Source organism: Globicephala melas, chromosome 7 (assembly GCF_963455315.2).
Source record: "Globicephala melas chromosome 7, mGloMel1.2, whole genome shotgun sequence".
NCBI lineage: Eukaryota > Metazoa > Chordata > Mammalia > Artiodactyla > Delphinidae > Globicephala > Globicephala melas.
Window position 1 is genome coordinate 13,744,248 of NC_083320.1, and position 15,366 is coordinate 13,759,613.

At 35.4% G+C, this 15,366-nt stretch overlaps 1 protein-coding gene across 2 annotated transcripts in view; it reads left to right on the forward strand.

Annotated features, from left to right (window-relative positions):
* Window positions 1-15,366, forward strand: part of CUL3 (cullin 3) — a 98,089-nt gene that overhangs the window by 45,354 nt on the left and 37,369 nt on the right. For both annotated transcript variants that reach the window (XM_030833807.3, XM_030833987.3), the window contains exons 4-5: window positions 12,695-12,855; window positions 13,866-13,980. In XM_030833807.3, the coding sequence (XP_030689667.1) occupies window positions 12,695-12,855; window positions 13,866-13,980 (276 nt within the window). The remainder of the gene's footprint in view (window positions 1-12,694; window positions 12,856-13,865; window positions 13,981-15,366) is intronic.

Genomic DNA, 15,366 nt, shown 5'->3' on the forward strand with positions numbered 1-15,366 from the left:
ATATCTAGTACCTAAGACCAAAGCACCTTCATTTCTTAGTAACTAGTCATATAGTATTCACTATGCTCCCCTCTATTCTCTTTTTCATACTGCTCTAGAATTATTACTTTAAAGCACATAATTATGTTACTGCCCTGCTGAAGTCCTTCTCTCTCATCTCGGGATTTTCACACGTCTGCTGTCTGGATATGTTTCCAGAATGTTTATGTGATTTTTATGTGATTTTTTTGCCTACTTATCCTTCAAGTCTTAGCTTAAATTTCTGGTAAGCTTTCCCTGACTCATGCTGTGTACTGCACACTGGCACCAGCTGCTCTCACTGTACTCGGTACTCCTTTTGTAGCATTTATCATTATTAACAACTGTTTAGTGCCTCGTTTCCTCACTAGACTGAACTTTATTGGGGGGGAATGTCTGTGTCACCACTGTGCCTCCAACACCTAGCACAACTCCCTGCACAAACAAGGCACTCACATACATCTTTGAATTAATATACACATTTTTAAATATATCATGCTTTTTTTCAAAATGCTCATTAAAATATGCAATTATAGATGCAGAAAGAAATTTAAGTGTTGATAAGGTTCTATAAGGTTCATGTTCTATAAGGTAGACTTCTTTCATCCTTCATTCTCTTTATTTTTCCTTTTTATGTGTAGTATTCTGGGCTTAGTTAAATAAGTGCTTTTAAAAATTAAGGTAAAATTTATATACATTGAAACGTGCAAAACTGAAGTATATAAAGTTATTTTTGACACATGTATGCTCCATTGTAACCAGTACTTCAGTCAAGATAAATAAATGCTTTTAATTTTCCAAAGATCAAAAAAAATTTTCTGTTGACATCTGTTATTTTCTGTGAAGATTTTTACCCTCAGTCAGACTTATCAGATCACTTTACCTGCTAGATAAGACATACACCTGAGGTGTGCAGGTTTCTAGACAGATTTCTCTTTACTATGAATTCTGGCTCTAACTGTTGGAACTTTAGATCTCAGGCTCAGAGGGAGGAGAGAAGATGCTACACTGTCTTCCCACCTCCCTCCTACTCAGCTAGCTGACTTTTTCTCTGACAAGGAGGTGTCTGTATCTAAAATGCCCTGTGTGAGCCTCAGTGTATATAGATAGCATGGGACACACTGACTCTTGAAAGTGGAAATGGAATCAATCACAGGTTATGTGGAGGCAGCCGTTGGTCACAATTTGTCCGCACTCACTTTGTTGTTGGCAGGTTCAGCGTTCCAGAAAGAAAAGTGTACATGTCTCTAGATGGAACATGTGATCTATACCCCTTTCTAACATTTGAGACTTGCATTATGTATTTTGCCCGTGAAGGCGCTGGAGTTTGTAATCTCTGCTTTGTTTCTTATTTTTAATTCATTCTCTTCTTTAAGAAAAGTTAACATGTTAAACTTATAAGATTGGTTTGAGCCTACTTAGTATAAGTTTCCTTTTCAATTTTTTAATTGTTTAAAAGATTAATGATTGGGGAAAGATCTGATTATTTTATGGAGAAAATGTGTTATAGGTTATATAATCGCTTTAATTATCAAAATAATCCACAGGTATATTTATATTCAGTTCATTTCCCTCCCCCGCTTAAACTATAAAATGAATACAATAACAAGGGAGAGTTAAATTTATGGATGGTATTCTGTAGGTTACTTTTGAGCAATTAGAATTAATGTCAAAAGATATAGGAAAGCATTTACTATTGTGATATGTAGGCTAATAGAAGGTTAATAGAGGAATTTTCTGCATAAAACTCTGGTTATTGTCAAAGATATTTTCATGTTTTTACTTGAATTTATCTATATTCCCAGTCATTTTCACAAATAACAAAGGTATAGTACTATTGCAGGTTATCCTTAAAGACTAGAGGCTATAAATTCAAAGTCCTGGGGTGGAGAGTTGACCCAGGAAAGAAGGGTCACTGCTTCTTTGAGCTATATGGGAAGTCATCAAGGATGGTGGGTGAAGAGGTGAAGTGGAATGTAGCAACAACTTTGTGAAGAGGAAAGAAGCTGAGGAACTCTTCTGATGCTCTTGGTCTCCTTAATAAAGTAGAAGGTGGGACCATCAGTTACGGGTGACAGAAGCATGTCAGGTGTTGAGGAGTGTGGTAGACTGGGTAATGGACCCCCAGATATGCCCATGACTAACCTCTGGAACCTAGGGATTGTTACCTTATATGGCAGAAGGAACTTTGCAGGTGTGATTAGGTTGAGGATCATGAGATGATGTTTTCCTAGGTTATCCTGGTGGGCCCAGTAGAAGTGCAGGGTCTTTATAAGAGGGTTGCAGGAGGGTCAGAGTAAGAGAAGTCAGTATGATGACAGAGACAGATTGGAGTGATAATGCTTTGAAGATGGAAAAGGGGCTATAGCCAGGGAATACAGGTGGCTACTGGAAGCTGAAAAAGACAAGGAAGTGGATTTCCCCCTCAGAGCCTCCAGAAAGAACCAGCCCTGTCGACATCTTGATTATCCTAGTGAAACTGTTTTCAGTCTTCTCAACTGTAGAACTGTTAGAGAATAAGTAAGGTACTAAAGTTGTGGTAATTTCTTCAGCAATGATAGGAAACTAACACATGGAGGAAGTTTGGAATATCCCCTGTGCTGGGGTCAACTATCTATAAATAACTAAGTGGATCATCTGTAATTGTGAGGAGATAATTTAGGGTAAGCTGGCACAAATTTTGTATAGTGGAGGCAGTCAGCAGCATTTATACTTTTTTCGGAGGTACTTAAGCAGTCTCAGAGAAGAATATTCAAAAACTAAGGAAAACCTACTGATATAATTTGGCTTATTCGGTATGGGGAAGAATTCTAAGATAGTAGCATTGTTAAAATTGTTGATCGTGGATCTGTGCTGTTTAATAAGCAGGCAAGTGAATCACAAGGTCCCAGGAAACAGAAGTATTAGGTGTAAGGGATCAGTAGACCTGGAGCTCCAGTTAGAATGCGGAGCAGTTGAAGTGTAACCGAGGAGAGGCAGGAGGAAAGAGGGTCTGTAATACCAGGGACACCTGATGTCTTCTATGAAGAGTCTCAAGATTTGTCCATATCAATATGTGGGTGAAGGGAATCCTGATAAGATGGGAGATGAAAATTTAGGCATCTGTAAGGAGTGTGTCAGATTGGTCATTATTATGAAAGTTGCAGTTACCAAAGGTGATAGATGTCAAGGAGTAGAGTTGAGAGAAATAATGTAAGCTGTTTGCTGAAGCTACCAAGGATTTGTATGTCCTTGGAGATCAGAAGACAGGATGAGAACATGGAGATCACAGAATTTGTGAGTCTGTTTTTTCTCTCGTAGATTTTGATACTTTTAGTTCCAAAAAAATGCGTCTTTACTGTATTCTAGATTGCACATTGAGAAAAGTTTGAAAATAGCTGTATTCTGGAAGAACATAGGTAGGTTGCTTATGAGTCTTCTTGGTACTTTCTCTGTTTTCAAAATAACATCTTAGAAGAAAATAGGATCAAGTGGCTTTGGGACTGTTAAGCTTCACGCTTGTTCAATATATTTACTTACTGCTTTTGCAAGAAAGGTCTGTGCAAGACAGATTCCCCATATGTGCTCTAGTGTTTGCGTTTGTGACTGACAGTATAATACCTTGGCATCTTTTTATGGTTAGGTCAAAAGCCAGGTACTAGGCCTTTATGTAAAATAAAACTAGGGCAACATCGTAAATACTGTAAAGGTTAAGAGTATTGTGCTTGATAATTAGGATTTCTTCCTTGCCGTCCATTTTAGCTCCTCTTTCAAACAAATTAATAGAGCCATAAACACCTTGATTACTATGCCCTGTGAACTGTTTTTGTGTGTGTGCACTGATTATGTAGCAATCTATGACTGAGTTTAGGGAGGCAAGTATTAATTCAGCCAGAGGTAGGCCCTGTGGTGGTGCAGTCATATCTTGCTGTAGGAAAGGAAATGAAACTTTTGTCCATAAAGGGGCTGCTCCCCATATATATACACGTGTGTGTGTGTGTATGATAATTTTATGTAATATCATATATATATATGATAATTTATTTACACAGAGTTGAGCTAACATTCATTCACCTTTGTGCTTAGGTGGATAAATTCATTCATTCAGCAGGTATACAATGACTGTGTATTATGTATCAGACACTATATTCTAAACAACTGGGTTCCTTTTTCCAGTTTCTTCTATCACTGGGCAGTTTTATGATGTGGACATCCCATTTGGGCAGATAATCTTGGTTTCCCAAGCCTAATTTAAGAACAGTGATTTTATCAATGATCCAGGTGTAAGCTATCAAACATATTAGAAATCTTTAGTATTGTTTCTTTTCTCATTTTTTATTTTGAATTTGATAATAAAATTCTCATTGAAGAAGTGACTTTCTAAGGCTTTAGATACCTAATTGTCATCAGAAGTTATTTAAAACCATCATTATTAGAACACTTAGAAACTCAACACAAATACTAGATACGGTAGCAATTATTCTAACCACTTGATAGGATATTAGCCTTAAACTAATTTGAAAGTCCTCTTCTAATTTTTTTAGAAACACTTTTCTTGATATATAACATAAATTAAACTACACAAATTTTTTTTGCCCATTTTTTTTAAAAATGTGGGTTTTCTGAGGTTTGTTTTTTTAGTAATTTTTGAGAGTTCTTTATATGTTCTGGATAAATGTTCTTTGTCAAATAATATATGTATTGTGAGGTAGTGTCTTCCATTCTGGGCTTGCCTTTTCTCTTAGTGGTGTCTTTGAAGAGAAGTTTTTAATTTCAGTTAATTTCAGTTTTTCAATCTGCAATTGTTGGATAAAGTGTTGTAAGTTAGATTTACTAATCAAGTTCAGATCTTCCACGTCTTACTAAACTTTTTGTCTGCTTGTTCTATCAACTACCAAGAAATATTAAAATCTTCAGATTTGATTTGTTTATTCTTTTAGTTTATATATTTTGAGGTTTTGTTACAAAGTGAATATCAATTTAGGGTTTTATCTTCCTATTGAATCGACTTCTTTATTTTTCTGAAATATCTTTTTTTATCACTAGTAATACTTCTTGCTTAAAGACTACTTTGTCTAGTGTTACTATATGAGCTTCCTTACAATTAATGTTTGCATGGCAAACTTCATCTCATCCGTTTCTTTCCACCTTTTTGTGTCCTTATATTTAAGGTGTGTCACTTGTAAGTACCATATAACAACATGCTTTTTAACCTATCTGATAACCTTTGTTTTTAAATTGAAGCATATAATTCATTTACATTTAATGTGATTACTGATGTATTTGGGTTTATTTTTGCCATCCTGTTTTGTTTTTTTCCTGTTTGTCTTATCTGTTCTTTTGATTTTTTTCAGCTTTCTTTCCTCCTTTTAGGTGAATCAAGTATGCTTTATTATCCTATCCCCTTCCCCCATTAGCTGTTATTTATATATACTTTTATTATTATTATTTTAGGGATTACCATAGAGATTACAACATAGATCCTTGACTTATAGTTTACGTTATATTAGTTTTTTTTTTAAACCACTTCTGGATAGTATCAGAGTCTTAGAATACTTTGACTTCCTGGGGCTTTTCCCCCTTAGTTTTTAGACATTTGATCCTGGGGTGCTTGTTCTGTTTTGGTGTGGGGACAGGCCTGGTAATTTTTCCAACATTGTGTATGAAAAATTGTGGAGGCCCTGGATGATGATGTTTTCCTTCATAGGATCAAAGATCACCATGATCTTGTTGAAGCTGGCTTTTAGGCTTTGTTAAGGTTGATCTATTTTCGGTTTGCCTTTTTTTCCAGGGCATGTTTTTACGCACAGGAAATAACCCCTTCTGGGGTCTCAGTTAAAAGCCTGAGTTGTTTACTGGTTTGCTCTTCACAGTTACTGGTGCCTTGAGATACCAGCTTTTGTCTCTCTCTACTGCAAGTCTGCCAACAGTCTCTGTTCAGCTCTTTAGTCTCCCAGTGCTGCTTTCTGTTTGGTGTTTTGGTGTCTCATCCACGCTTAGGTGATGTGTCAATAAACATCTCAGTGAAAATTGCTTGCAGAATTTCTGGCTCTTCTTTACATTTCTCTCTTCTTCAGACTTTTGCCTCATAAGTCTTAACTGCTTGATAGCCAGCCCACCTGTGACTTTCTGCTTGGCCTCTTTTTCCAGTCCTCCAAATACAACAAATGACCCAAGGGAACGAGTGAAGGCGAATGTAGGGCTCTTCTCAGTATACTTGTCTTTTCTCCAGAATCCGGGTCCCGCAAGTCCAGGTTGCTTTTGGTGCTCTTTGATGCTTTTAAACAGTATTTGTTCGTTTGTTTTAATTGTTGTAAAACGCACATAACATAAAATTTATTATCTTAATCATTTTAAAGTGTACAGTTAGTTCAGTGGTGTTAAGTACATTCATACTGTTGCACAGCCATCACCTCCATTCATTTCCAGAATTTTCATCTTGCAAAACTAAAACCCGATACCCTTTAAATGATAACTCCCCATTCCCCACCCCCTGGTCACCACCATTGTACTTTCTGTATGTATTAGACCACTCTAGCTACCTCATGTAAGTGGAATCATAGAGTATCTGTCCTTTTGCAACTCAGGTTTCATCCATGTTGTAGCCTGAGTCTGAATTCCCTCCCTTAACAGATTAGTGGTTACCAGAGGGAAAGGGGGATGGGGGCAGCACAAGATGGGTAAAGGGGGTTGGCTGTATAATGACAGAAACTAAACATTTGGTGGTGAGCACATTGTAGTGTATACAGAAGTCATAATATAATGTTGTACACGTGAAATGTATGTAATGTTATAAACCAATGTTGCATCAGTTTTAAAAATTGCCTTTCTTTTTCAGGCTGAATAATATTCAGTTGTATGGATATACCACATTTGCTTATCCATTCATCTGTCAGTGGTCACTTGGCTTGTTTCCACCCTTTGGCTGTTTTGAATAATGCTGCTATGAACATGGGTGTATGAATATTTCTTTAAAACCCTTCTTTTGACTCTTTTGAGTATAAACCTAGATGGTAGAATTGGTAGATCATATGGTAATTCTGTTTTTATTTATTTACCCTTTTTATTTAAATTTTTTTATTTTTTAAAAATTTATTTAATTATTTTATTTATTTGGTTGTGCCGGGTCATAGTAGCAGCATGCGGGCTCCTGCCACTTTTCTAGACTCTTTTTTTAAAAAAAACATAAACGAAAACAGTTATAGATCTTGCCTTGAGGACAAGAAAGTGAAAGAAGAATTATTTAAGTTTAATTAAGCTCCCTGACAGTGTGCTTGATAAACAACTTTCAGAGCTATTCACTTCAATTTAAAAAGTGGTCTTTGCCTAAATAAATAGCTACCATTGGTCATAAGTGGGATCAAGCAGGGAAGTGTAGATAAATGAGTACTAATCCATAACTGCCCTTAGTTCGTTAGTGGTTGTATTAAAAGTACTGAACTGCTGGTATTTGAAGCAAAAATTTTATAACAAACTCCCTCAAAAAATAATTGAGACAAAGGACTATTGTATTTATATTTGTAGTACTGAGTGTTCAGAGTTGAATGTAACCCAAAGGTTAGTTTTAGAATTTGCTTCCCAAATACCTGTTTAATCTTACAAGAAAACATTGTTCAAATGAGACATTAGATATGAGTGATATTGAAAGGGCTTATAATTTTGTCCTTTCCTTGGGTGCATCATTGATTCCTATGCCGAGTACACATTTATCCTAGTTTGCTTTTTCGTGATACAATGACTGTTGGTTAAAAAGATTTCCCGTACCATTTCTTGTGGATAAAGTAGTAAGAGTTATTTTTTGAGGTTCATTATCAAATTTTTGTTGTTTTATTTTTATTTAAATAACACTCCCTGAGTCATGAAGCTTTTTAGCCCACTTACACAGTCACTCCTTGACTTTGCACAGGTTTAGCTTTCATAAAATCTATATTTTCGCATAGTGTGTCTTGACACATCTAAGAATACTTTTGCATGCTGAGTTAGATCTCTCATATATTAGTTAAATATTTAGGTATCTTGGTGGATTAGGTGTCTTGGTGAAGCCATCAGTTAAGGGGAAAAGATTTGCTTGGTCTACGAATAGCATCTCCCAAGAGGGAACCATAAACAGAGATTTTAAATGTAATTTTATCTCTGTAGTTATGAAACTCACATCCCTTTAGTAAATCTAATGTTTGATCCAGACGTGAGGCTTTCAAGTGGATTTTTCAGAACATTTTATACTTAAAATGCCTGTATTTTGGCTTTCAAAAGGCAAATAGAAGCAACCACCAGCTTTCTATCTCTGCTGAGCTCTCTTCAGTAGATAAATGACTAATGTTGGACTCATACAAACTACCTTGTGGTCACATTAAATATTCACATAGAAAGGTATACAAAATAAAAAGTCCTCCAGTGATTTAAATGATTAGAGCTAAATTGATATTGTATTACATAAAATTAACCACTTATTTTTTAACAAAGAGAGATTCCTGTTAGAATCTATTATGAAAGGCTGTTGTGTACCCACAGGCTGAATTCCTTCTGATAGTGCTGATAAACAGTAAACAGAAGATTTAGCATGTTCATTCAGCAGATATTTTAATAATCATGTGCAGATCACAAGTTTATTGTGGATGTGTGCCTGCATTAGTTTAATGTACGCACACGTAAGCACTCAGGTGTATGTATGTATAGCTTTTATTTTACTTGATGGTAATTAATCATATGTACCAAACAATATAAATGACTATTTGGTATTACTCATTTAAGTAGCTGTACTCATGTTTGCAGGTTTTCCCTTCTCTATTTATTAGCTCTCTGGTATCTATAATCATATTTCAGGGTTAACGGCTTTCCTTAATATTATGTCATTTAATTATAATCATTATACACCTTGACAGTCTCACATTAAAAGACAAGGGTTTGGTTTTTATCCTACAACATCTGTACTTCCCTTATCCCCAGTCATCCTCCATGGATGTAAATTTTCTATGCATTGCTCAAATACTCCAACCATGTGTTCCCATCATACCTGGCTTCTTTTACTCTGAAACATTGTTCTCTTCCGTATGCATTATGCCTGAAGAACTCATCAGCTGCACCTGGCTCTCTTTCTGTCTTTTTGCCACAGGGCTTAAGATAGCAGATATTATAGGCCAATACGGTTATAGACGCACCTGCTTTGGTAGTGATAGCATCACTGTGTTTAGGATTGAGAAGAGAGTACCCAGGCCAGGGGAGACTGATAACAGAAAGGGAAGGAGTAATATTGAAATGTGTCTTGATCCCTAGTATATGTTAATTTTTGATCAGAGAGTAAAGCTTCAAAGGAAATCAGAGTTTTAGAGACTGTCTTTACCAGCCCTTTATGTTACCCAGGACCGGAGTGGGTAAATGGCTTACTCAGGGTCACACCACCAGCTAATGGTAGAGCCAGAGATAATAGGAAGAATTCTATAACTGACATGTCCACTTTAGAAAACAAACAATTTGGCAATTTTCATATAGCTCAATAGTACTTCTACTCATAGAAATCCATCCAAGAGAAATGAAAGCATACGTCCAACAAGAAGATTGTACCCAAGTGTTCATAGCAACATTACTCATAGTAGACTGGAAACAGCCCCAAATATCCATCAGCTGATAAATGGATAAGCTAAATGTGGCATATCCAATACGATGGAATACTTCAGCCCAAAAAAAGGAATGAAATACTAATATATGTTATATTAATGAACCTTAGCAACTTTACGCTTGATGAAAAATCAGACACAAAAGATTACATGTTCTATGATTCCACTTATATGAAATGTCCAGGAAAGGAAATGTATAGAAAGAGAAAGCAGAGGTGCTGGAAGGGGAGATTGACTGCGGAAGGGCTGGGGGGATCTTTTTCTTTTTTCCTATTTCTTTTTTTTTTTTGAGTGATGGAAGTATATTCTAGAACTGGATTGTGGCAATGACTACACAATATAGAAATTTACTGTAAATTATTGAACCATGCTCTTAAAATGAGTGAATTTTACGGCATATAACTGCAATAAAGCCAAAAGGGGAAAACGTTAAAAAATTTTCACTTTAACACTCTTAGTTTACTCTGAAGATTCCATAGCATCTGTCTTTTGTTCTGTAATTCTTAAAAGTATTTGCCTTTCACCAAAAACAATAAAATCTGACTTGGTTCTTTGACATTTCTCTTAGCCTAAATTAAGAACATTTGGTTTCCTAAGAAAGAGGTTAGTGTCTTAGTAGACGTATGTTAAGTTTGCTTATATCATATGTATGTGATGTTATATATCCCCCACAAGATGTGCTGAATGTCACAGAGGCATATCGTACAGTTGAAACTTAACAGTACCTGCCCGAATTAACAGTACTTTCTGTTCTAGCTGTGAAACAGCCTGATGGATACAAAGTTCTCTCAGTGCTGTTCCACTGCTTTTCAGTGTATCTTCTCTGTTTTGCTCTTGTCAGTTGAGCTTTGCTTACTGAGAGTCAGTTGTATTTGTTTTCAGGCCTGTTTATGCTAGTTGTACTTCTTGTTATTACATCATTTGATATTGTGTAAGTCAATAAAAATGCGAAAAACAATTAAATTTATTATTTGGCAAACTAGATTGAATGTTTTGGAAAGACTTGACAAAGGCAAATCACTAAATATTGGGTAATTTGGTAATTTAGACTGGAGTGGAAATTGTAAAAATCTAGAAGGCCATTTACATTGCTTCACAGTTGTCTCTGGTCAATAGCCATCTTAATGAGACTGAAAGTAGACAGACTAGATATTTATGATGTATGGGTATATGTGAGAAAGACAGCATTGACTTCTAATCACAGGACTCATGTTCAGAGAAAAAGTCTTTATCTCAGTGAATGCTTATATGTTTTAAATTAAAATGTTTAAGGTGCTGGTGTGGTGTGTGGGGTGTGTGTGTGTGTGTGTGTGTGTGTGTGTGTGTGTGTGTGTGTGTGTGTGTGTGTGTGTGTGTGTGTGTGTGTGTGTGTGTGTGTGTGTGTGTTTAATATTTTTCCTCTTTTACCACATCAGCTAGCTAGTTACTGGTTTTGATTGCATTGGGTAAGAGTGATTCTGTATTTGGTACAAAATCTGTACCATAGATATTTATAATCAAAATTGTAAATATCAAATTTATAAATAATTTACTCAATAATTGGAGTGATTATTTTCTCATTGCTTTATAAATTATTAGATTTATACCAGTTTTTATTGAATGTGTTTTGTTTTATGCTGAAAAGTAAGCCAGAATCAGTATGGTAGTGGAGGGTGGGGAGTGTTGGAGCTGAAGGTCATGAGAGTAAAGAGTAACTTCAGTACAAAGAAAACAGTGAGGCCATCAGAAAGGAGGAGGGATGCGGTCAGGGCAAAACTCAGAATTTAAGATCTTGAGGAAAGAAGTATGAAATTCAAGAATTTATTGAAGAAGTCATCAATGAAAATTTTGAACTTAACTGAAGTTGCTGTCAGGATTTGAAAAATGTGATATAAAATGTAGAAAGTGAGCACCAACAATGCTAATAAAAGAGCAGCTTTCCTTGTAGTCATTAGGTATGTACCGTTGTGTGAGATGAATGAAAGTTGGAGGATAGTGTCTGTGAAGAGAGTGCTACTCATGGAGAATTTAGTAAAAATTGGCTAGAAAGGTGATCAAGACCATTTAATACTAATATGGTAGAACTTCTGTTCATGTTTACCTTGTATTCTATTTGATGTTGCTTGTATTAACAGTGTTCCTTTAAAAGTTCAGAGATCACAGTTTGCAGTGAGTCTTACTGTTTTTGGATTACAAATGCCTTTAAGAATCTGGTGAAAGCTACGGACGGACTCTTTCCAAATACTTACGTAAGAACAAACACACAATAATTTTAAAATTTTAGGAAGTTCACAGACCCGCCAAAGCCCGGAGAGATCCTGGTTAAGAACAGAAAGGAATTCTGTTACTAATCCTTTTGTGAATTAAGAACAGTAGTTTTATTTCAGTGTATTTTGGTGTAAATACGGATTTTAAAATATTTCACAAAATAGGACTTTTATGGCCAATAATTCTGGATTATCTGTACTCTATTAAGTGAGACACCAGTAATCATGTTGGTAAGAACTTGAAAGTTAGATGACTACCAGTAAATAATCTGAAACGGCAGTAGCTAGGGGTGTTTTAATTATGTAATACTGAATGCTACTCTGTTATAAGCATTAGAACCTTTCAACATTTACCAGTAAACAATCAGCTTAAGTCACATGCATCTGTATTTCATTCAGCTCTCAATTTTACTTAAAGAATATGATCTTCAGGTACAGTATTTAAGAAAATAAGAACCATATTTGTGCATGGTATGACTTTGGGAGAAAGGAAGTTCTGCCTGCCTTGCTGTCTACCTTTCTCCTCTACTTTCTGCTGACTTGCCTCTCTCCCTGGGTGGGGTGCTTGCCTTTTTCCTCCCTTTTTCTTAGGGCAAATGGGCAACCGCCTATAGCCATTGTTTCAGTAGCAATTGTAAATTGTAAGGACTTACTATATATAACTTTTATATAACTTAGGAGGTACTAGAAAATTCCATGTTGCTTGAAGTGTTTCTCACCTGCAAAATTGACCACTTTTGGAATTTTATTTCCTTTATTATTGTAACTCAAAAGGATTATTTTTATGTTCGCAAGAGTTGTACTAATGTTTATATTATGATTTTGTTTTAACTGCAGGACCGTGTGTACGTACAACAAAATAATGTGGAGAATGTGTACAATTTGGGATTAATTATTTTTCGAGATCAAGTTGTACGTTACGGGTGTATTAGGGATCACCTACGACAAACGCTGTTGGATATGATTGCCAGAGAGCGGAAAGGAGAAGTTGTAGACCGGTATAATAATCTTTTTACTCTTTGGGTTTTGGTTTTTAGTGGTTATATCTTGAGAATCGATTCACTGTCTTAATTTTATTAAAGTAAATTAAAGTTTGATTGTCCAGCATCTTACGAAAATACTCAAAAACCTTATATCACAGTTAACAAAGTTAGCTAGATTGTAACTAAAAAGCACACATTTATTTTTAGAAGAAACTATCCTAAGCTTTTGTTGAATATACTTTTAAAAAGCAAATCAGCCATTAGTCTTTTTGATTTTTAATGTATTTTTTATGCTGTTTTTTTGTTTGTTTGTTTGCTATTTGATAATATTTTTTTCTTCTTTAAAAGGGCTTTTGGCTAGCATTTATTTTTAAGGTCTTTGAAGAAAAAAATGTTGAACATAGTCTAAAATGACTAAGAACTCTTGTACCCCTTTTGTTAAGTCATATTCCACCCCCCCAAACATTGTTGCAGTGCCATTTTTGTGACACTGCAGCCAGAGTGGCTTGAAACATGCAAGCCTGCTTTCTTTGCTTCTTTGTATTCAAAGCAGCTGTTAGAGGAAGACTTGTAAAGTTCTTTTTATTTCAGCTTTGGTGCTTGGTCACGATTGCCCAAAAGCCATTTGGTGCAAAAAAATTATATTGCCTAGGAGTAACTGTGCGTTGTACCCATGTCAAGTGCTGTAGACTCCCTCTCTCCTCCCTGCTTCCTGATAGGCTGTTTATTCTTTTTGCACTTTTAAATACACAGGAATATTTAGTCATTTTAAACATATTTTCTTCAAAAATGCTAAGTTACAACAGCATGAGAACAACTTGAGATAAATAGCTGTGCAGTCAAGATAGGCTTTCCAATTAAAATTACTCTAAATCCTTATGTTATAAATTAGTTGCTTATGGGAGATTGGTCACTTTGGTTAAAAAAAACTTGCTCTGAAAGTTTTTCTAGCTACTTCTGCTGCATCTTTTACATGAATCTTTAATGTGTTTTTATTATCAAGTGGTTTTAACTTCTTTTGACAGAGGCGCAATAAGAAATGCTTGCCAGATGTTAATGATTTTAGGTCTCGAAGGACGATCAGTCTATGAAGAAGATTTTGAGGCTCCTTTTTTGGAAATGTCTGCAGAGTTTTTTCAGGTAATCAGTGAGATATAAATAAATACTCTTTTAAGATGTTCTTAAAATTACCGAATATAGTTAGTAATTTAAGCATTTTGACCTTTTCGTACTGAGGCCCTTTGGGGAAGAGGGTGCAAATTACACCCTTCAGCACACCTACCCCACAGTCTCACATTCCAGTGAAGGAACTGTCTGAAAATAAGTCGAAGAGGTTGGACTTAACGTGATTTTTTTAAAATTATATGTATAAAACATATAAACTTAGAAATAACCTTAAATTTTATTATATTTATATGTTACTAATTATTTACCATAGATTCACAGGCAGTACATCACCAATGAAGTTTCACTGTTCAGGCTTTTTGGTAATATAAGTTACTAGTAAAATAAATATAGATATATGCATGATCCCATAAGGCATATATATGTCTTAAGAGCTGTTGATTAGGAAATTAAAAGTCAGTAATTACAGTTGATAAAAATTTGCAGCAGTATGTACAACCCCGAATCAACTACGTTGCTGAAAGTAAAGCTAAACCGGTACTATTTTGTAATGAAATGATAATAACAATTACTGAGTACTACGACAAATGATAAGACAATATTTATAAGGTCATGATAATCAGGCGTTCTTCCTGAAAGCCTCAACTATCTGAGCAATTTATAGTAGGAGCTTTGTAGTGTTGCTAAAGTAGACTTTACTGGTCAACTTTAGTAATAACCTTTTAAAGAACTAAATGAATAGAACGATACAATAACTCTACAGTGCGTCATTCGTAGAAGCCATCGGATGAGTATAGAAGTAGACTTGGTGGGTTTTGGTGTCCTTTGGACTGGCGTAACCCCCAGGCCGCTTTTCAGAAATCAGCCAGTAGCCTTCAGGAAGCTTTGTGTGGCCTGTACTGGTGAGCCTGGACCATACTTCATGAACTATTAATTTTATAATGTAGGAAACAGGCTTTATTTTCTGGTAACACAGCAACTACTTCTAGATATTTCTGGCAACGTTTTTGACGTTTGCATTTGTTTTGATTACCTTCATTACAGTATAGAAATACCAGTAGGTGATTAATTGTCAGGATCCCAAAGTGTGTTACAGTGGCATATGGATATATCTGTGTGTATATATAAAATACAGTTTTGACAGTGAAGTGACGGTCTCACCAAGATTTTTGTTTGGTGTGTTAATGTTTATTCTTAGAAACTTGATTATTTTAAACTGCTTTCTTTTTTTAACATCTTTATTGGAGTATAATTGCTTTACAATGTTGTGTTAGTTTCTGTTGTATAACAAAGTGAATCAGCTATATGTATACATATATCCCCATATCCCCTCCCTCTTGAGCCTCCCTCCCACCCTCCCTATCCCACCCCTCTAGGTGGTCACAGAGCATCGAGCTGAGC